This window comes from Perognathus longimembris, chromosome 2 (assembly GCF_023159225.1).
Source record: "Perognathus longimembris pacificus isolate PPM17 chromosome 2, ASM2315922v1, whole genome shotgun sequence".
In the NCBI taxonomy this organism is placed as follows: Eukaryota; Metazoa; Chordata; class Mammalia; order Rodentia; family Heteromyidae; genus Perognathus; species Perognathus longimembris.
Window position 1 is genome coordinate 123452086 of NC_063162.1, and position 24042 is coordinate 123476127.

Consider the following 24042-nt stretch of genomic DNA (forward strand, 5'->3'; position numbering starts at 1 on the left):
TCTTGTCCAAATTAGATGCATCTGTGTTTCCTGTGTTCTTCTATTTCAATATACCAGTACTGCCCCCTGACTAGGTTTGTTCAGTTTTTGAAATCAATATTTTTTAGCCATTCTGGAAAGTATAACATCAATAATTACAAGGAACCCAAGTGGCCTATTTGTTTTTTAGGGTGGCTCTTTAGAATGATTGATGATTTGACTTGGATGTTTCAAACCTGTCATGTTACCATCACATACCTTTTTTCCCTTGTTGGTCATTGCAATTTTCATAAGTACAAGGTCCCCAAGCTGACCAAGATGAAACTTCACATTCGATTGGACAAGGAATGTGGCACAGCTGTGTAGTATTTGGGACAGGGCCAGTGCATAATTTTGAGTCCACTGGTTTTGAAGCTGTTTGGAGGAAACACACACATATAATTTTGGAGTTAATACAAATGAATTAAATGGTCAGTAAGAAGATTTTCCTAAGTGTATTGAGCAGGAAAATCCTTAACAATGTGTCACCAAGATTTTATTCCAATGTCTCAACTCCATCCTGTGAATAAAGAGCAGGTGGAGAAAAAAAAAAGCATAATCAAGTAATACATGAAAACTGGACTGGAAGTCTTGCAGAGTGTTCCATTATCTGCTTTACAACTAAGTAGCCATGCAGTTAAAAATTGTATATTTAACTTTCTTACTCAATGAATGTTGTCATTTTAGGTTGATTCTTAGAAAGGGGAATTTATTTTACAGGGTTAAACATAGGAGAAGGGGAAATACAGATTTAATGCCTACGTGCAAAAAAAGTTACTGTGTGGCTTCTCCTGAAATTGCTGTCCCTCTTGGTTCATAAGGTTTGGAATTGCCACATGCATACAAGGAGGAAACTGATATGAAAGCTGCACTTTTTACTTACAGCTTTGTGGCTCATCAGTGCTCTCCAGAATCTTTGCATAACATATGTGACCCAAATCTAAGAACAGCTACAGAGACTGACTTACAATTTTCTGTTTGCTCCTAAATTGATCAGTGAATTAGGGGGTATTCATTGCTTCTCAAGGTTTCTTCTATGATACACTTTGGCTCTTTTGCACACCATGCTTTTGGAAGTTAATGTCAAGATATGTCTATAGGTATTGGCATAAGACTGCTCAAAATTACGGTAAGAAAATCAATTAAAACTGTATTGATGGCAGAAGAGAATTAAATGAGCTACCACTCATCTTTCAATCCATTGAACCAATGACCCATTATCTTCCTCTCTCTCTCTCTCTCTCTCTCTCTCTCATCTATCTATATATACGTCTATCTCATTTTGCTTCAGAGTGACAATTTTGTTACAGAGTACTTTTCACTCACAAATGTCATTGCTTTTGCAAAAGCAAGCTCTTGGTTTTTTTTCATAATTTGCTCATAATTGCAGAATAAAATCTTAAATAATAGAGGCTTAGATTTTTCTTATTCCTCTCATGTGAAAGAACAAATCCAAACCACATCTAGAACTTCATAGAGAAATTAATTTATTTTAAGATAGGTAATTCTCATTGTTAAATAAGAGTACTGAATATATTTGTTATTTCAGCTCTAAGACAAACTACATGTATGTACACTCCTTAATTTCAGAAGCAGTCACAAGCACTGTACTGGTTAAATGCTACTCGATGTTCACCCCTCTTACTTCCAGATTTTGCTTTACAATATATTCTGCTGATTTTAGTTTTCATTTTCCTGCTAATAGTGCTTATCACCTCACTGCCCACATACACTGCAATGGGAATCAATGACAGGACATGGCTAATTTGCTCAGCTTGGATCACATATGATTAATTTTATTGCTTTTAACTGTCGAAGTACTTGGTCCACTAGTGACAATTAAATTTTCACTTCCCCTACATGTAACGTAAACATGACATAACAACTTTTTTCCAAACAAGAATTCTTTTTTTTAATTGGTATACATGAGTTATGCAGAGGGAGGCAGATTTTATGTTGACCTTTCCACACATTTTAGGGTATTCCAATCAATCTTGCTTCATCTATCTCTATTTTTAAGAATCATAGGTAGAAGAATCTACAGTAGTATAGCAAATCAACACAATAATTTTCACTGCAGTTACTGCCACTTGTAGAGACTTTCAGAGACTTTCATTTAAATTAGATGCTTGTGTAATGTTACTCTGGAAAGTCTTCATTTTTCCTCCCTTTAGTTTACCAAAAGTCACTTCAAACTTATAATAATTATTATTTTTCTATGTTTGATTTATTTTGCTTAACATGATGACCTCCATTTTCACCCAGATTTATGAAAATTAAATTATTTTATTCTTGTTTATAATGGGAGAATGTCACATGTGTGTGTGCCTTTTCCATGGACTGGCATTTTGGATGATTCCATGTCTTGACTATTGTGAACAGGGCCACAGTAAGCACAGGTGTGCAGGTATCTCAGTTACATACTCTATTGGTTCCTTTAAGTAGACATCCAAGAGTAGAGTAGCTGGATCATATGGTAGTTCTATTGTTAATTTTTGAGGAACCTCAAAATGAATGTCCATATCTAGTTCTTTTTAAAATATATTATATCTATATACCTAATTATCTTTAAAAATTTGGCATTATTATATCATTTTGAAAATAGTGGTTTCTACAAAGTGAAGTCTACTGGCTTGTTATTCTCAGGAATATGAGTCTGAAAAACATTCTTTGTATATGAGGTTAAACACTTCAGGAAGAAAGCCTGGTATAATTAAGGAAATAGGTTGAAATGTTCTGCTTTGCTGGAAATTTAATTTTAGCTTTTGGTATACTTTCAATGGATTACATAGAATAACCAGTTGCAAAATTCTGTGCTACTAGAACAGGAATATGGTAAATAAGTGCTCAAGGATACATTGCTAAAGCAAAATACCCTTGATGTTACCTGACTGTTAAGCCAACCAAGTCAACTTTGAAATTACTTCGTTCCTGATGACAGCTTGCCTGCCTGCTTTTCTTCCTCCTTTCATTCTTTCTTTCTCCCTTTCTTTCTTTCTTTCTTTCTTTCTTTCTTTCTTTCTTTCTTTCTTTCTTTCTTTCTTTCTTTCTTTCTTTCTTTCTTTCTTTCTCTCATTCTTTTTCTTTCTCTCTCTCTTTTCCTTCCTTCCTTCCTTCCTTCCTTCCTTCCTTCCTTCCTTCCTTCCTTCCTTCCTTCCTTCCTTCCTTTCTTCTTTCTTTTTTTTCTTTCTTTTGTTTCTTCAAAGGAAGGAGGAAAAGAGAGAGTATGTTATGTTATTATTACAAAGTGAGGGTAAAATCCATCTATCTTACCTGACCATCAGTAACAATGGAATGATGTATTTGTTGTCACCTTTATGTGGATGGATATGTTTTAATTCCCAAATTGCCTCGCTTATATTATGGGAGTGAAAGCACAATAACAGCTGTCAGAGACAAAAGGCCTAGTTTCCTTCTAGGCCTTTCTGAAAACCCTCTGCCATCGCTAAAGCACCATCATGATGGTGGGCATTTACTGGTGTGGGTGAGTATATGGCCAATTTTTTCTCTGATTTTGCTGAAAATTTTATATCATGTTCCTTTATTTTCAGTCTAGCTAGACAGAGAAGGCATTTGGTAGGACTTTAAAATCTGTTCTCAGTGGTATTGTTGGGTTGTCATTTTTAGCTCCAAGTCTGAAATAGAAGACACACAAAGAAATCCATGGAACTCTTGTTATTTCCAACTTCCTGAAATATTAACCTTCTCTGGATTTTTTTCCTCTCCAATTTCCACAGGTTTTTTTTTTTATGAGTTTGTTTTCTATATAATTTCCCTGCACTTTAAAACATTTATTTGGAAATTTGGAAGAAAATATATTTTTCATGGAAGAAGTCTATATATTATTTTTAAAATAAGAATTTTTAATTATATAACTGGTATGACAAGTCAGGAAAATCCTCATTAGATTTCCAAAATCCACTGTAAGAATCCATTTTGGCTGAATCCTAAATCTGGCCTCTCCCCTGGGACACTACTGATCCCAGGTCAGAGACTTTCCATTTTTAATGACTTAGTGGGAAGCTTAGAATTTTATATCCAGACATCTTTAATTATCTGGGACAAAGGAGATTATTTTCAAATAGAAAATAATAGTTCGACTAGAAGAGATCATCATAGGGGAAATTTCTGTAAAACTTGTTTCTCAGAGAGGTAAAGTTGAAGATTCCAGATGGAATGGTGGTTAGACAGGCATAAAATTGGAGTGTGGTAAGTAGAATGAACTAAAAATAAACCTAATGGGGCTTATTATAACATTTAAATTAATAAGTAGTGTGATTTGCAAATGAAGAGAATCAAACTTCAATGGCAGTTTATCAATAAAAATTATTCTAACTATTATAATTGTGTTGGGATTGAAAACTAAATTTTCTCCCACTAGATATTAGGAATGTTCTATACAGTTAAATTACTACTATAATGAGATATTCTCCAATTATATTCATCACAACAGGAAGCACTTATACTGCATTACTAAATACATTATTTTAATCTTCACAGTAATCTCATGGAGTAGTTACAACCATAATACTAAATTTAAAGATGAAGAATTGAGACATACAGAGAGATTAAGTAACTTCCCCAGGATCATAAAATTAATTGGTAATGGATAGAATATGATTTATCTTGTGTGCCACGGATCATAGGGTAATTTTGTAAAGCTATGGTCTCCAGGTCCCATGCAACATTCAGAGGCCTATAATAAAATGATAAAGTGACTGTACAATACGGTTTTTGTATTGCTTTATGTTTGTGGCCAGTGTTGGGGCCTCTCATTGCTTGGCTTATTTGCTTACTCAGTTGTTAGTCTATTACATGAGCCATACCACAAGGCTGGCTTTCTACTAGTTATTTTGGGATAGAATCTCACAGCAGACTTAATTAGAGGGGGATGGATTCTTAATTCTCAGCCTACCAAGTATAGGCTTGAGCCAAGGACTCCTGGCTAGGATCATACAGTGTGGGTTTAAAAAAAATATATTATAAAGGTTATGTACAGAGGAGTTACAGTTTCATGAGGGAAATAATGAGTACATTTCCTTTTGAGGAGTGGTGGTTGTGGGGCTTGACTTCTGAATCTGGGCACTCTTCCTAAGCTTTTGTGCTCAAAGCTAGTACTCTAGGCCTTGAGCCACAGTTCCACTTCTGTGTGTGTGTGTGTGTGTGTGTGTGTGTGTGTGTGTGTGTTTAGTAGGAGATAAGAGTCATATGGACTTTCCTGCCCAGGTTGGCTTTGAATTGTGATCTTCAAATCTCAGTCTACTGACGAGCCTGGATTACAGGTGTGAGCTTCTGGTGTGTTGCATACAATGTATTTTGGAAATCCAACTGGATTGTTGTGCTGTAATGGAGACAGGGGTTGGCTGTGGTTCCTTGGAAAGTAAGCCTGAAGAATTTTAATTACAAAAACAAATTAGTGTCCTATCCATTTGACTACCTATTTTTCAAAGTCATTTTTTTGTTTTAAACCCCTGAGTATATAGTACATGTATACTTTTTACTGTTATTCATCACAAGAATATGTTTTTGGATTTTCAAAATACTTTTAATCAGAGATAAGCTCAGTCTACTTCTGATCTATGTGTATAATAATATGCCTTTCCTGTACTCATTCAAAAGATTATTAGAGCTCAAAGGTTAAAATAAAGGCTATAAGTTTAATAATTCATTGGTCCATTTATCAAAGTGGCTTGAACGTTTTAGTCAATGAAAACCTCTGGATAGTGTGTTTTCCACTGTCTCCTCTTACATCCATTTTGTTTTTCAGTTATTTCATTTCCTCAAACAAGCTTAATTTGATTACCAATTCAAAAATTTAAGGAAATTCTCTTCGATTTAAATCTTAGTTTCTGCATAGGGGTGGCTAAAACTTCATTATTAACTATAAAGGAGCCTGATGCTGACAGATAACGAAGATATTAAAAAAAATCAATGCAAATGGCTTTCCTTTCACATTTTACTGTCTTTTAAATATATTGTTTCAGTCAATTCAAATTAATACCAAGTGCTTAGTCCTTACAAAGCCAAGTGTCCATCACACTACTTTTCAAAATAGAAAATGGACACTATTTTCCAAAATGTGTTGTAGAATTTACTTTTTAAATGATAACAAGTACATAGTAGAGATTTAGGGTGGATTTAAACAAAGTACTTCTATTTCCAGGAAGTTTCTATGGACGGATTACTCAATACTAGCTTCCATTTTATCTAGAGCATAAAAAAATTCACTCTTAGGAAACTATTTTTTCTTTTGTCTTTCTTCCCCAGGGTTTTACCTCTGATGTCACTGAAACTGATTTTGGTACCCTGGGTATTGTATACATGGATCAGAACTATGGAAAGGAAAGGGAACATAAAAATGGAAAGACATGCCATGTGAACTGGTACTTTTTTTCTTTTTTCCCTTTTTCCTTGTCTGTTTTATTGGTTTGTTTAGTTTTCTTTCTCTTATACTCCCTTCCTGTGCTACTTCTGTATCACATCTGAGTACCCCCCTGGATACTGTTTATATGGGTATTAGAACTGGGGAAGGGAGAGGGAATACCAAAATCAAGAGACAAAGAACAAAAAGACAAACCATTCAAAAAGCAACACTCACAAAACCATTTGGTGTAAACCAACTGCACAACTCTTTGGGGGAGAGCACATCAAGACAGACTTGGAACCAATTGGTTTATGGGATCCATTTCCATGAGCAGATTTCTAAATAAAGAATTAAACTCTCCTTGCAGCTGTATAGCTATCTGAATGCTGGCCATCAGAGGAGCTAGCAAAGCTTTGTAATGATGAATCTGATAACTTCTATTGCCTTCAGCCTTCACTCTATTGATCTGGGAGAGTTTGGTGCCATTCTCCTTCTTTTATAAAACCTCCTCATTGTTACAGGAATTGTTCTTTGGCATTGGCATTTCTAACTTCTTCAATGTTATTATCATTCAAGAAAATAAAAATTCAAAGAGTCCAGTCTCTGATTAGGTTATCTCCCAGATTCAAGAACTGATGTGTTCTCTAGCTATATATACCGTGGCTCATGCTAGGAACTATTCAGGAAGTCTAGAATCAACACTCAATTGCCTAGGAAACTAACTTACATCTTGACCCAAATAATAGTTCTGTGGTAGTTTTTCAAGTATTTAAAGAAATAAGGATGTCAGACAATTTCTCTTCATCAGTTTCATATAAGGCAAGAACATTTAAAAACATGTAGAGTTGTGTAAAATATACACTTACATAGCAATGCCAATTGCTGTTATGGCTTAAATCTCCCAAATTCTATCAGTTTATGAGGACTGTATTCTTACTCAGGATGTACCATCTGCTGAGCTACAAATACAGATTGTTCCTTCCATTTGGTTTTGTTTTGAAAGAGGACACATTGTAGAATGCATACACAAAACTCACACTGAAATCTTCCAACACACCCTCATTGACTCAAATTCCAAGTTACAATGCCCCAAGTTAGGAACAAATTGTTACTAGCTAATATTATTTAAAGTAAACAGTTTAGCACACTTCTCATTTTGATGACAAAGAACCATGCCATTTAGAATTTGGCAGAATAACAACTTCTTAAATGACTTCTGTGGAATAATTTGAATATCTAATCAAACAAGACCTGAAACTAGCTCCATACATTTGCTGAGCTGCTTCAATGGCGATGCAGACTGCAAACTATATTCACTTGCTGGGGAAAATGATGGGAACATTCCACAGTGCAGGTGGTTTAACTAACAGAAGGGGTGGCATCTTGACTTCAGATATAAAGGATGCTCCTTAGTGGTGTGGAGTATGATTGTAGAAGGTAAGGGATGCTCTTTATAAGGGAAGGGAGTGTTTTAGAGAAATGGACTTCTGAGGACAATCCTTAAACATTTTGATTTATATTTGTATTGAAACCCGAGAGTAACCTAGAGATAGGAATATTTAACAAACAGGACCTTCAGATAATCTCTCTGAGACCATCTTTTGATAAGGCAACATTAGAGAATCAGAGGTGTCATGAACCACAGGTACCAGGAAGCTTGATGGCTTTGTTTACGTTTCAGAATTGAGCTTCATGGACTCCAGGAAAGAATTACTTGTGGTTGACTTTGGCCATAGAACTTTCCTGGCAATGTTTCTACAAGTATTATGTTCCTGGATTCTTTTCTAATCTCACATTGCCATTTTCACTGTGAAGTTACTGCCACTGCAGATCTCAAGTCTCAACTGGAAAATCCTTCTCATGTGTTGATGTTGGTGAACTATATGCTACTATATGCAGATAAAATCTTCAAATCTCAGGCAAAAGGAGATAATCAAACTTCAGGAGAAAAGGAGTGAGGACTGACTAGGAGAGTTCCTCAAGCCATTTGTGTTTATTCCTAATGACTCGCTCTTGCTTAATTTGTTTTTAGGTCTCTCCCATCCTAACTTGTGAAGTAAAAGCTAATAATCCTTTCAGGCCAGACAGTCAGTGCACACCAGGAAGGAATTTCACTATTCTCTGTACTCTTGACTTTCATATCCTGTACAACAGTGATTTTCAAACTTGTAATACATTGAATCACCTGCAGAGGTTTTGAAAACACCTCTCGCATTCCTTGTTTAGACATGCCATTTAGTTTAATGATGGATGATAAGTCCTAAGCTTCAAGATTTTTAAGAGCTTCCCCAATGATCCAAATGAACAGACTAGATTGTAAGCCACAGCTCTATTGGGACCATATTACCTCAGGTGCCCTACATGTGGTATTTTGTTGTTAAAATACTTAAAAGTTGAAAATTGGGGGCTGGGAATATGGCCTAGTGGTAGATTGCTTGCCTTGTATACATGAAGCCCTGAGTTTGATTCCTCAGCATCACATATATAGAAAAAGCCAGAAGTGGTGCTGTGACTCAAGTGGCCTTGTGCAAAAGGTAGCCAGGGACAGTGCTTAGGCCCTGATTTCAAACCCCAGAACTGGCCAAAAAAAAAAAAAATTAAAAATTGTCTCCAAGTAGTTATAAAAAGGGTTACCATTCAAAATGTCAGTTTATAAGTACAATTACTTTGATCAATATCCATTTCATCACTGTCCCTCTACCCCTTCCTTCCATACACTCCTCATTTTTCCTAGTTTCATAGACTATGCACAGAATATTATCTTTAGCCAGCTCATTTCAGTCCTATATTCTCTCTCTCTCTCTCTCTCTCTCTCTTCCTCCTCCTCTTTCTCACTCCTGATTTCGTGACTTCATTGTGGTTTTTTTCTTTTTATACATTTTAGACTTTTTCATTCCGCTTTGGTGGTTTATTTCTATTATTTATCATAAAATTTAACAACTTGCTAAATTTATTAATTTTCTTTCCCAGGTGTCTTCTACTATCATATTTCAAGTTTACTACTTTATTTTTTTATTTTTTATTGCTATTGTAATGGTGATGTACAGAGGAGTTACAGTTAAATAAGTCAGGCAATGAGTATGATTCCTTTTGAACTCTCACAGGTTTTCCCTCCCATTCCCACTCATTTCATTTTTGACATAGTGTCTAGTGAGTGAGTACCACTGCATTTGTATGCCCCTTGATCTCCATTTCTGTTTTCCCCTTAACCTTGCCAGAAAAAATTTTCAGTTTTAAGAACTATTAGAGTTGTATAAAATTTTATGAATATTTTCCCTAGATTTTGTTTTCTAGGGTCTGTACAATCAGATTGGTAATAGAATTTAAGAATTTTTGTGTTTAAAAATACTTAGGGATTCTTCCATTGGTTTTTTAAAAAATGTTTTAGGTAGAATGAAACTATTTCTTAAAAATATTATGATGATGATGATTCTCTGGTGTCTGGGTTTAAACTCAGGACCTCTCACTTTACTTTGTTTTCTTCCCTGGCTGGACCCCTACCATTTTTCATGCTTCCATTCCAGCACTTTGCTGAATAGTTGGAAGATGTAATTTCTGTGGACATTTCTCCCTGGGCTGGCTTCAAACCATGATTCTTTAGACCTCTGGCATGCTGTTATTCTAGGATTACAGATGTGAGACATTAGTGCTGGCAGAAAATAACTTCTGAGATTTTTTTAGTCAAATCAGATGATTCTCTATCTGCTCACTAGAGTTATCATAGAACAAAGTACTGCAAACTGGTGTTGGGTAGCACAAACAAACGAACCTTATTTTTCTCAGCCTCAAATTTAATATTTTCCTGTATTTCAGACTTTCCCCTTACACTGAACAGTAAAGTTTAGAACACCTACATCAATGTGTGTGGACTAGGATATTCCTCTTGAGCTTGTAAATCTTCTATTCCTCCACAGAGCATATATAGATGGTTTTACGTATCATATAAAGAAAAGAATGTCTGTGCTTTTTAGTATTTCATGTCATACAAAGTTTACATAAAATGCTACATGTTTTAAAAACCCATTAACTATGACACACAGCTGTTAATTGTAATAGCAAAATCTGTCTGCGTTGCAACTTGACCCATAGAGGATGTGGGAAGAAATGAGTTGGGATTTATATGGTTTTACATGGGTGAGGAGTAAGGTAGCATAGAGTGTGAAAAGAATGCTTGAGAAGACAATTATAGGTAGATCCAAAAATAGAGGTCTGATATGCTAGGTACTTAGCTTAGTTATTAGGCTCTTTTTTTCTGGGCTAATTCTTGGTAGGATTTTCAGAGGACCCTTTGGGCTGTGGACTTGTTTGTCTCCTTTGTCTGGTCAGGGGAATGTTTTCAAATGGACTCAGCTGTACTGAAGTTGGAAGGCCATATTAATTTGTCAGGACTTATACTTGACCAGCTGACACCAAACAGATTAAAGGATCCCCAGAAGGATCTTTGTCAGATCATGATCTCTCTAGAATATCATTAATAAATATACAAGATGACTTGGTATTTTAAAACTTATAGAATCTCTTTGCTTTTTTATGACCCTTCAGTCTTTATGTTTTCCATATTCATTCATTTCTACTGATATATTTTCAAGGTCAATACTCTGCCTTTACTCAGAAAATTTCTGTTGATCTGTCTTCATAATCATTTAGCATTTCATTTGCAGTCTCTAAATCTTAAGCTCACTCAGTGACTTTTTAATTTCAAGTTTTTAACATCAATCTTCTCCTCAAACTGCCATCCATCCACTTTCTAGTATATTTTTCTTTAAGTCCATAAATATGTATGTTTGTTTCTTAAAGTTCTTATCTGCTGATTCTACTATTTTGATCATTTCAGAGTGTATTTTTTCTGTCTCTATTTTTCTTAATAATAGGCTGTTTTTCTACTTTTTTGTATCATGTATAATAATTTGTTTGTTTGATTTCTGGTACTGAGGCTTGCTGTCCCTTAGCTTTTTGCTGAAGGCTAGCATTCTGCCAATTGATCCACAGTTCCACTTTCCTTTAGTTAATTGGAGACAGGTGTCTAATAGACTTTCCTGCCTAGGCCGACTTCAAACCAATGTCCCTAGTTCTGTCTTCTGAGTAGCTAGGATTGGAAGAACCTACTGATTCAGGTTTTCTTTTATTTGCTTTTTGGCTAGCCTCTTCCATGTTTGAACTTAATGATGGCAGCCAGACATTAAGCCATAGTCTTTCTGGCACCTGAGGTATTCACCATTGCTGAGTTGGGACTCTGACACTTCCTAGATCCAATGCCTTTTTGATCTCACCCTTGAAGCATGGGATCTCAGAGCCTCCCCTCCACCTGTGTGGTTAGTTCTGGCCCTAGGCTCTTGGGACAGTAGTCTTTTTCCTGTCTTTTGTTCTGAAATTTCCAGCATCTTCAGCACCCAAAATTTTCATATGCTCAATGGGACCTAACATTTCCTGTCTTAAGTGGCAGACAGAGGTGACTAGGACAGTCAATTCAAGATTGTAATCACAGCCTTTGCCACTTGTAGTTTTAGTAAAATTCTTGCATTCTCTATTTTGTGAAATTGTAATGTTCTGCTTATTAGGATGTCTCCAGTTACATTTTTTTTGGCTGGATGGAGAAGAAAAATAACATATTTGCGTTTCTCAGGATTTTAAATATTTACTTGCCAGGTTTTGTGTATTATTTCTGAATATGTATGTTTTAGATCTTTTATCTCTATTAGAAAAAGGCATTGTGACAGTGAAGATTAATTGGTATTCATATTTATTAATAATTTGTCTTCATTACTGAATCTATTTATTCATTTCTTTGATCAATATTTACTAAACACCTAACATGTATCGTCTATTATGCTAGTGTTCTTTTTTCCTAAGAGCTTTAGATAGTTTAATATTTAACAGCAATTTAGTAGAACATGGATCTTGCACTGTTCAGACATATATACTTACGTTAGTTTAAAATGTTTATTTGTTCTTCTGTTATGAGAACAAGTGTCAGGAGCAAGACTACTAAGTGGGTTGAATAGCAAGTCATGTAGCAAAACAAGCTAAAGATAATAATTTTATCATCCTGTCATTTTTTTTTTTTTTTTGGCCAGTCCTGGGCCTTGGACTCAGGGCCTGAGCACTGTCCCTGGCTTCTTCCCGCTCAAGGCTAGCACTCTGCCACTTGAGCCACAGCGCCGCTTCTGGCCATTTTTTTTTTCTGTATATGTGGTGCTGGGGAATCGAACCTAGGGCCTCGTGTATCCGAGGCAGGCACTCTTGCCACTAGGCTATATCCCCAGCCGTCCTGTCATTTTTATCTCATGTCCCTTATTTAGATACTCTACTTAGTATTGATATTTCTTGTTTACTTATTTGCTCACATTTTAAAAATGTTTCCATTAAAATACTAACTGAGTAGAATTGTATTTGTGTTGTTAATTTCTCTCTTCTAGCATTTAAAGGAGTATCTACAACACAGAAAACCCTTAGCAATATTGATTCAATAGGTGAGTGAGTCAATTCATCAATATCTTCCTTCCATAGAATATGAGCATTATCATATATGTAGTTTTAATTATCATCATATAGTGTTAACTTTAATAGAGTATTGATGTCATAATAAACTATTAGTTAAAAGAAAGGCACATATTCTAAATACACAATCATTTAAAGGGAAAACAGCTTTCTCCAACACCAGACTGGCTTGCTGTCATTAAACCAGCACTCCATAGCACTAAGGTTATAATAATTAATTTAAGAGCCAAACTTCTTTGATTCACAATTCTAGATATGATATTTGCTAGCTGTGTTCCTTGGGAAACTTATTTAGCTCCTTTATAATTCAATGTGATGTAACAGTAATAGCAATAATAGTATTTACTTCATAGACTTGTTTATGAAGACAATTGCATAATAGGCAAATCAATGTAAAACATTTAGAACAGTGCCTTACATGGTCTATCTATCCTTCTCATTGTTACTACTTCCCCAAATGAGCCAATATTGTTATGGTATCCTTTTTATAAAGGTCCACTGGTAAGCTTTCTTTCTGCCCAAGAACCATAAATTCGTGTGCTTCTTCTTCACAAATAGTTCCCATTGTGTTATAGACACATAGAATGGCATATTTAATGCAATGTTCCTTGTCACTTTGGCTATTATAAGCTTTGATCTAGAATATATGACCTACTTCAAGAAATTAATAGGATCTTATGGTATGCCTTTGTGCATTATTACTATTATATTTATTATTGGCTAGGCATTCTCTTTCTGTAAGCATATTCTGCATCCATTTAACCTTATATAATATTATTTCTATTCCTTTGGTGTATTTACATGGAATAAACTGAAGCATACTAAGCACTAAATAATCACACCACTGAAGGAAGATTTGTCTCTGCATAAATGCAGCTTCAAACCATCAGGATGAATTATTTTCACATGCAGAATATTTATGATGGGACAATCTACATAATTTCACAGAACACAATCATTGCCATGCCTAAAGTAGGTTGCATATAGGAAAATGCATATTGTTCAAATTGAAACAAGAACTACAATTCAGAGCTGGCAGCCATAAGCATGATAGTGCAATGTCTGGAATGAAAAGTAGATCAAATCAGATGACCTGATGGAGTATCTTTTTCAATTGCATCATATGATAGTACCAATCATTGACAGTAACTGCCCTAAAAACTGGCAATTTCATGCGATCCAACAATACTGGTTCAGATAACTGTGGACAAGACCTTATAGAATCTTTTATAAGGGGCTTATTTTATGCCTACTTTCCTTCAATTTTCAGTTATAAGAAGCAGAGTTTTTAATACCTTCTTTGTTCATTTCTGAAACAGCATCAATTAATGTGATGTATTTATGGGGTACTTTGATCAAGCATGGATATGATGTATTTATGGGTACTTTGATCAAGTGTGGATAGCTAGTATATCTAGAACATTCATTCTGAAGTACACTCAAAGACCAGTGACTGCTTATATTATATGGAAGCACTGACTTTGAGTCCTTGCCTTGTCACTTCTGTTCAGAGTGTCTGGGGAATTATATTAATAAGGAAACATGGTTTCTCACATAAGTTACGTTTCTTGCAAATAAGTTACATGCTGTGAATTTTTAGAAACCAAAGAAGAAATTAATCCATGGTTTACCTAGCCAAAAAATATAACCTTTTTTTAAAAGTACTCATGAAATTCTTAATGGAGTAGGAATTTATTGATCTAAGGCTTTCTAACCATAGCTACAAGAGAACATGCAAAAATAATTCTTTAATTAATAATTAATTCTTTAACTTAATTTCTCTGTACCTCTTCAATATTATTCTAATGACCTTAGCAAAATGTGGAAGGGGCCTCAGCCATGACATTGCCTAATCCATAAGGATTTTAGATCTCCAGCTATCCTGTGAGTTGTGCAGTGGTAGCAAAAATATTTAGTGGAAATAAATAACTCCAAGTTTGTTGTATGCATTGCTCTCTCAATCCTTTTAGAAATGTGATACTGAGTCAGGCAAGAAGGGAAGTTGTAATTATTTTGTCTCCTATACTCACCAAAGTAAAATGAATCATATTTCCTTTTATTTTAGAATAATACCAAGAAAGTTTGGTCAAAGACCTACTTTTCCTAAGAAAAAAGTAATAGCAATTTCATACATTAAGTAACCATGTAAGTTTTTATGACATAAAACCCTATGCATTGTACATAGTCCATATGTTTCTTAACTTATAAGGCTAATATGCAATTATGCCCTTATTTTCCTGAAAAGAAAATAGGGAGTGAAACTCTTGCTTGAAAATGCCTCCCTTTATTTCAATTTAAACAGAGAAGCAAAAACATATACAAAAGTAATTAATATGCAGTTGGAATATAATAGCACAAAACCTTATGCTAAACACTACAGATATGTTCCTATTTAATGTCTTTTCAGAAGAATGAAAAGATAAGGAGGAAAATAATCTAGTTGGTGGAACAGATAGGTTAATTAATAAAGAAATAGTATAACTTATATCCATAAAGTCGACATCCTCTCTGCAGGAGATTTCTCTCTTTCTTAAACATATTTCCAGTTGACACAATCAACAAGTGCACCCAGACTTTTCTGTCAAGAAGGAGGGGTTGTAATTATAATTTTTTTAAAGGTAGTGAGGGAAAGAATGAATGTCTTTTGTTGGAAGCATAAAATCTTGAGAAGTTTGTGTATTCAGGAATAATTATAAAATAATGGAATCACATGTAATCAAATGGCAAATTTTATAATACCATAAGAAGCCTGGTGACTTTGTAGGAAAAAAAGATGATTAAAGATCTTGCAGCTGGGCACCAGTGGTTCATGCCTATAATCCTAACTACTCAGAAGGGTTAGATCTGAGGATCACAGTTCAAAGACAGCCCAGGCAGGAAAGTGTGAGATTCTTACCTCCAATTAACCATCAGAAAATTGGATGTGGAGCTGTGGTTCAAACTGGTAGAGTGCTAGTCTTGAGCAAAAGACCTTAGGGATAGTGTCGAGGCCCCATGTTCAAACCCCATGACGATCCCCTTCCCACCAAAAAAGTCTTGCAGTTATTTAAAATGTGAAGAGAAGCTTGCATAGTTGGGCTAATGGTTGAAGGCAATGCAAAAAATAAATGGAGGGACAGAAAGATAAAATGAACAGATATAGTATTGATCTCTACTATAGCAATAGCTTCCCCTCCGCTTAGAGTTCTTGTCTTTTCTAAAGACACAGCACAAACTGACAAACTGACTCTGAATGGGATACATAAAGTATATATAACTCCAAGTATCTAAATTTACATGTGAAATTCTTGGGTTGCTTTCAATATATAACTTTTCTTTAAATCAGTACTCTTAATATTTTAGCAGGATATAGTCTATTAAATTATCATGTAGATCTTTGCATTTGGAATGTATTATTTTTTCTGTGCAATAAATGGTAAAACCTTTCAAAGATAAATCTGTTGTCATGGCTTCCTTTTCCCATTGCTATTCTCCCTGGTTTATTTCCCTTTTTATTGCCTATTGCTTTTAGAAGGAATAAATATTAATGAGTTCCACAATGTAGTTTGTACTCCTCTGTTAACACTGGAGAGAGTAAGCTACTCCCTATTGAGCAATCATCAGCAAGGCAGAGAACAGCCAGCCCCAGCCACAAACCATTTCTTTTATGTCCTTAGATAGCAGTAGTGAGCCTCTGGAAAAAAAAAAATGCTATTCATTCACCAGTGCAGATCCCTGAGTGCTAGTTTCAAAATTCCTTTTGGTCCTATCACTCATTTACAACAGACTCGATGAAATAAGTGCTTAAGGGTTACAAAAAGCACGTACACTATCATCACTTGATAGGTTAGGCGACATATTATCTTCTGTTTTTCATTAACGAAAGGTCCTATACTAACAGCTATAGCCTCTTTCTATCTCAGGTTACAGGGATGAGGTAAGATGCCCTTGACATAATTCCGCAGCATAAATATTAGCAGGGCATGGTGTGTTTCTAGAAATCTGTAGCTCAGTGAGCAGAGCTCAATGAGTACACATAAATACCAGTACAAGGACTGAAAGTCTACTTCTAAAACATATGGTAGCTTTTTCCAATTCTTCTTTTCCTTCCAAATCTTTCGTGTTTCTCGCTCTCATCTTAGAATAGTGATTTTCTTTGGTTTAAGACAGGTCAATAGCCATGATTTGCCACAATTCATGGAAGATTTATTGAGAAGCCTACAAGGTTTAAGGTTCAGGGCGCATTATATTACAGGCTCCTTTGGTTTATGTTAAGAATTTTGCAGTCTTTTGTTGTTGTTGTTTGTTTGTTTCCTTTGAAAATAATTAGGATTCAATAAAAATTGCAAATGCGTTGGAGTCCAGATCCCTGGGCTTTTTACCCTTATGCCTCAGACTGTCTGATAGCTTGTGAAACAAGCTTTCAAAGGATTCTCTTTAACTATATGGTAAAATCAACTCCTGATTACAGTCATGACACAAATAAGACAGATTTCTTTTTCCCATTCTAACTCTACAGAATGACAACCCTGGTGGTTTGTCTTCTGTACTTCCTTAAGACATCCGGGTGATTCTTGAACTACATTTTGAAGATGTGGGCTTTAAAGAAGAATAATTTGCTTGGTGAACTGGGTAACTAAAGGTGCTTCGTGGAGAATGGACTGTGGCATAGTGCACACTCTGATCTTGCCTAGAGAGATGCTCTATTATTAGCCATGTAAAAGCACCAGATCTGAACTCTGAGTAATCCTAGCTATTAACACAAGGCTATTGTTAGTATATAATTTTCCTGGTGGTGGAGATCACAAGTGCTTTAGAAAAATTCTGTCTTCCACAGGTAAATCTGTGATGTAATGTAACAATTGTTTGATGAGTACTTGTCAAGCAAATGAAAAAAAAAATACTGAATGGGATACCTGAAGTAGTGAGACTTCAATAGTCACACTGTGAATGATGTATAGAAGAGTAAATCCTGGAGTATTGATACAGAATGATTTCAAAATTGAGTCCCGAAGTCCAACTTTTTGTTTCTTGTATGAGCATGTACTCTTCAAGTCAACCAAATAATGAATTAACATAGGGTCTTCATAAATGTAATCAACTAAGTGTTGTCACCACTATCATCAATGTTCTAGTATCGTTTTCTTTTGTTGGAAGCATTTGGGACATAATTGTAGGTATTTAGAAGTATCTTGTTAGACTTTATAAGGTTAGAGCTATTCCATTTGTTCTAGCTTAATGTTATAATGTCATAAAATGTCACCCAGTAAGCTTTATACCTTGTTACCTTAATATCACTCATATAATTTATTAGAACATAATCTTTGTTCAAGATGTCACTATGAATGACGGACTTTTTCTTCTCTAGTTGAAGATTCATTTGTTCACATGATTTATCTTTTATCCTTTGACAAATTGGGAAATACTAGACTGAGAGAGGAAAATAGGTTTGAAATATTCAAAAAAAATTTGTTGTCTCTGTCCTTCAATTTTAAAGGTTTGAAGTCACTTTTATGCATCATTGAGTTGGTAACATATCAAATTGGTAATAATTCAAGCTTTATTGAGTTTTATGTTTGTAAGTAGCATCCTGTGGAAAATTTCTGGCATTTATGATTTTCTGAGGAAAATTTCAATCAAATGCCATTTAATTGATCCAACCCTTCATTCTTCCAGATAGTTTTGACATTTTACACGTGTATAATTTGAGTTAATCTTATGCTATTTCCTTCATAAAATAAAAATTTCAACTATACTTGACATATGAACATGACATTATTGATTGGGAAGTGGAATATGGGCTCATTACTCTATTGTATACTTGCCTGTGGGCAGCCTTGAGCTCTGTGGACACCGAGTTTGGCTGCAGATTTGACAATATACTGCAAGCAGGAATGATACAAGCAGAAAATTTCAGTTGCATGATTGTTTAGCTTATGTCCAAGTAAAGACAGGATTTTTGAGTGCTTAATCTTTTGCAGCATTCCTGTCAAAAGACAGACTCCCTGAATGTACTTATCTTGGTGAGAAAATTTCTGGATCCCTTATCAAAACTGCTTAAGGCTTCCTGATTTATTGTTGTTGTTGTTTTCTACCCCTTAGAATGTGCACTTTTGTCTATTTTCTGGTAAATCCCTTAAACATGTACTGGGTTAATTTGACTGTAGAAAGTAGAAGTTGGGGGAGGTATTAAGAACTTAACCATTTAGATTTCTCACCCCAGGTTGAGAAAAATTATTTAATAAATGATATTCTGAATTATCACTGCATGGGTATCTCTTCATCTGTTGCCCTGGAATTTGCTGGTTGGAACCAGCACTTGCCAGTACTGATTAAGTGTCATGAATAATCTACACTCTAAATCTAATCATTGTCAACCTTTGTAATACAGTTAGCTGGTCTCACAAATGTTCTTTATTTAAATAAAATGATCATTAGTAACAACCTTTGATGTGGACATTTTATTTGTTTATATTTAATTTTATTGTCAAGGTGATGTACAGAGGGGTTACAGTTCCATTTGTAAGTAATGAGGACATTTCTTGTCCAGCAATGTTACACCCTCCCTCATTTTTCTCCCACTTACCCTCCCCTGCCAACTTCCCTTCTCCCAAGTTTAAAGTTCATTTCCAACCTAGTGTTTTGTGAGTATAGCTGTTGCACTGGTTCACCCTTTGTCTTTTTTTTCACTATTTTGTTGTTCCTCTTCCCTTTCCAAAATTATGTAAACCTATTTACAAGACACAGGGTACCAAAATCAAATACAGTGATAATAGGGGATAAACCAAAAGGAAAAACATGAAAGAAAAAAAGACATAGCTTCACACAGTACATTAAAAACCATAGCAACAAAGAAAAACCTCTTGTTTCCATATTTTGGAGTTCATTTTGATTAGCATCATCTTGTATGGTCATATGTATATACCTATTGAGCTGTTGTAAGCCTCTAGATGTATGCATCCTAGATGTATACTAATTGTTACAAATGAGGGAAACCATGGAACCTATGTTTCTTTGTGTCACGCTTACTTCATTTAATATGAGTTTTTTCCAAGTCTTTCCATTTCCTTATGAATGGGGTGATAACACTGACATTTTATTTTATTTTATTTATTTTTGTGTGTGTGTTTAGAAAAATATTATTTTCATTGAGTGACAACTAATTGTTCACTCAAATGTAACACATTGTGCCCTAAAATCCAACAGGCACACTGAGTTTCTAGTCCTCTTCATTTAGTCTTAGAGTAAAAAAAAAGTAATTAAAAATATTTTTCTCTTATTTAGCATTTTATCCAACAAATGGTATTTTATCCAGTGTCTTTGGTGAATTAGGATATGTGTTACATATATTGCTTATTAAGGGCTGGGGATATGGCCTAGTGGCAAGAGTGCCTGCCTCATATACATATATTGCTTATTAATAATTATATTATTTAATAATTTTAAATATAGCTATAAATTAATTATTAAATTATTAACTAATTATTAAATTATTAAAAATTTTAATAAGCTATAAGAATGTTTTATACCTTATTATGTATCTTTTGTAGCTGTTGATGATTATCTTGATGATTATTTATTGATTATCTTGTAACTAATTATCCCTTTCTCTCTACTATGTTTTAGATACCTTGTAGTTGGTGAACTGAAATCTCACCAGATTATATTTAAATATATTAAATAAAATATTTTATTATTGTTTCTGTTAAGCCTGCATATTCATATTCACTTATGACTCTTACCTTAATTCTTATTTTCAACTTCTATTCCCATGGAATGATTTCTTGATTTAAGATTAGCAGCAATTATTTAATTTAATATACCTGCTACCAATTTAAGAAAATCTTCAACACTTGTATTTTTCAATTCTTGAACTTCTTTTCTTTTTATATCTTGTCTCTTTGGGACTCATTTTTCATGTTTTAATTGTTTTTATTTTACAACTACAATGTATTTTAGTATGTGTTCTCTCGGGCCTCTATCCACCTTTCCTCTTTTTTTAACCACTGTGTCCAGTCTTACTGTGTATAAGGCATTTTCAATCTTGTTTAGGATGGCGTACTTTTTCTTGCATATTTGGGAATGGAATTTGGTATGGTACAGTTAAATAAGAGAATTTCTGCACCTTCAGTCCCCTTGGTGGGGGCTGCTTTTGCTTATTTCAGGCAGTACCTTTGGCCTACATTTCTTGTACATTTCTTGTACTAATTTCTCAATGTTTGTTCTTTGGATATACAGAGGGAAATATAAATGGGAAATTAGTGTGAGAAGAGGCACATAAGTGTGATTCTCTGAGAGGCTTATTTTTCCTGAGAGGAGATTGAGGCTGGTCTGCTTTACTGTCATCTCCTAAAAAGGTTCAAAAACTGAACCTTTCTACTCACTTGACACTAATAACCCTTTTAGCTTGGTGCTGTAATACAGCTCTTCTGCTTGTATTTTATTTCTCTGGCTAAGGTTCTGTGTCATGCCTCTGGTTAGATTCACTGTTCCCAAGTCTCCATAATGTGTAACCCACCTCCTGTACCTTCCAGTCCCAGGCAACCACAGATAACATCAGTCCAAGCTTGCTCATTGTTCTGGGAAACACTTAATTAAGACACCAGGTCAACTCTTAAAAGCATTTAAACAACCTTGTATCCCACATATCTAAGTGTTTGTCAAGGATGATGTCTAGGTTATTTACTCTGTTGTATGGCTGAAAATGGAATAGAAAGGTCATTTATAAATATGTGTGTCCCAGAAAATAAAGGTTAAGTACTGTGATAGGAATAAAGCCAAGTAGAAATCAAAATCCAATTTTTAAAATTTTTTTGCTGGGGTTCTTTCAAATGTAGCCTTAATATGAAAAATTAAGACTTTGACAGTATCTACTATAATTAGGAAAGATAAAATGGATGTATTAAAAATTGCTCTTAAGTGAGTGGCTAGCCTGGTCAGGATTCATTAATTTTCACTCTTATCATATAATCTAATCATAATTGAAAGTCAGAGGTGGAAATGGTTTTTTATTAGTAGGTGAAGAAATACTGGTAAATGTAGACAGGAACTCTAACTGAAATAAAGAATTATTTTAAAGCAGGGATGCATTTGAAATATTTTAAAGGTAATTTCACATGGGTTAAAATATTATTTTACAAACATTAATTATTTAGCTTGGCTTGCATAATCTACTCAAATCAAACAATAACTATTCATTAAGCTCTTAAGGTATGTAAGTACTAGTTTCATGTATACCTGATGTCAGAGTAGCCGTGTTACATTTTTCTTTGACTTTTTGGCTGAATACTCCACATAATCTCACCAGTAAGCTCTTCTTCAGGTAAATCTCCTTTGGTTACAACACTAACTTCCTTAATCTAATTCCCAGCAGGTGAGTTTTTATAGTTTTCATCCCAATGGCTGAAGCAGTTTATCTCTATTCCCATTTTGTATTCCATTGAACAGTGAAATTTTAGAGGCTAATAGCCCTTCTCTCCTTACAGTAATGACTTACAAGAAGGATATGAGTCCTTTATAGGTTTCCTATGTTTAAGTAGGTCATAACTATATTAGATACTTATTTATCTCACTGTATCTACAGCACAATGTTTCCAAAATGCAGTCATAGTTTTTTTTAGTGCCTTTGTCATTTTCCATACGAATACTGGTAAGCACAAAGTAGGATTCTCAGAAATGTGATAAATTAAGAAGTGTCTATGTCTACATTACTTTCACACTTTATACATCTGTTTGTATCATGATAATGCTTACTGAAAATTCTAGAGGTCAGTAATTTGAAAAATCTTACATTTTTCTGTAGCTTCCAGCTATATAGTCACATTATAAAAGTCAAACAGGAAAACATTTATATTTCACGGATGGCTTTGGCTTATTTCTAGTAATACAACAGTAAAAATAAAACATTACCTTTCTTAGATAATTTAAAAATCACATCAGGGATCAAAGGAGACTTATCATTCCCTGATACATATTTCTGATGGTAAAGGCATGTAAAATATTATCTCACCCACTTGTTATTTCAAAAGTGATGGATAGGTAAGGTGCAGCACTAGACTTCGTTGCACTCTGAATCTTACTTTCTGAAATAACAGGGAAATAGCACCATAAGAATAGCCTTTCTGTACTTCCCATTTCAAAAAAAAAAAAAATAGCTTTGATGAAAGTGAGTTTAATTTTCCAAGCTGTAGATGAAAACTACAAGCATCAGGAACTTGCATGTTATGTGGGATGTTGTGACTGTATTTGTTTCTTTGCAACACATGAAAATATATGACTTCATGATCATTTTTTCTATACATTTGCTGTTCAATTATTCTTGCTCCCATTTATCTTTCCATAGGGATTTGATATTTTCTACAGACATGTCTCATTATATATCATTATATAAGCCCACTAAGCTTTTTTTCTTTCTCCATCTTACTGATCCCAGTCCCAATAACTTGTGCCAGTACAGAGTATTTGATATGTTTTCTACAGATGAATACTTGTGTTTTTAATAGAATAAGATTCTTCTTTAAATTTATATACTATATATCATTCTAAGCTTCACAGTGTCTTGCCATTAATAATTTTATTTTTTTATTTTTTGGGCCAGTCCTGGGGCTTGGACTCAGGGCCTGAGCACTGTCCCTGGCTTCTTTTTGCTCAAGGCTAGCACTCTGCCACTTGAGCCACAGCGCCACTTCTGGCCGTTTTCTGTATATGTGGTGCTGGGGAATTGAACCCAGGGCCTCATGTATAGGAGACAAGCACTCTTGCCACTAGGCCATACCCCCGGCCCCAATAATTTTATTTTTTGTGCCAGTCCTGGGGCTTAAATTAAGGGGCTTAAACTGGACCTGAGTTGGTTTTTGTTTTTGTTTTCTTCTCAAGGCTAATACTTTATCACTTGAGCCACAGCTCCCTTTCCTCCTTTTTTTTTTTTTTTTTTTTTTTTTTAGCAGTTAGTTGGAGATAAGAGTCTCATGGACTTTCTTGCCCAGGCTTGCTTTGACTTGAACTCTTAGATCTCAGTCTCCTGAGTAATTAGTAGCCACTAGCACCAATCCTATATTTTCTCCTATTTCTAACCATGTTTAGTTTGTGAAAAGAAGAAAAATACCTTGAGTTATTACAAGTGAAACATTCTTTGTTTTCACTTTGACCTCTACATACAATAAATGTGTATCAACGAGTCCAAT

The 24042-nt window shown here is 34.6% G+C and overlaps 1 protein-coding gene across 2 annotated transcripts in view; it reads right to left on the reverse strand.

Annotated features, from left to right (window-relative positions):
- Thsd7a (thrombospondin type 1 domain containing 7A) overlaps positions 1 to 24042 on the reverse strand; it is a 326776-nt gene that overhangs the window by 120313 nt on the left and 182421 nt on the right. The window contains exons 5-6 of one of the 2 annotated variants that reach the window (XM_048340086.1): positions 22873 to 22941; positions 238 to 393 (exon numbers count right to left, since the gene is read on the reverse strand). In XM_048340086.1, coding sequence (XP_048196043.1) covers positions 238 to 393; positions 22873 to 22941 — 225 coding nt within the window. The remainder of the gene's footprint in view (positions 1 to 237; positions 394 to 22872; positions 22942 to 24042) is intronic. The other variant, XM_048340087.1, reaches the window with a different exon arrangement.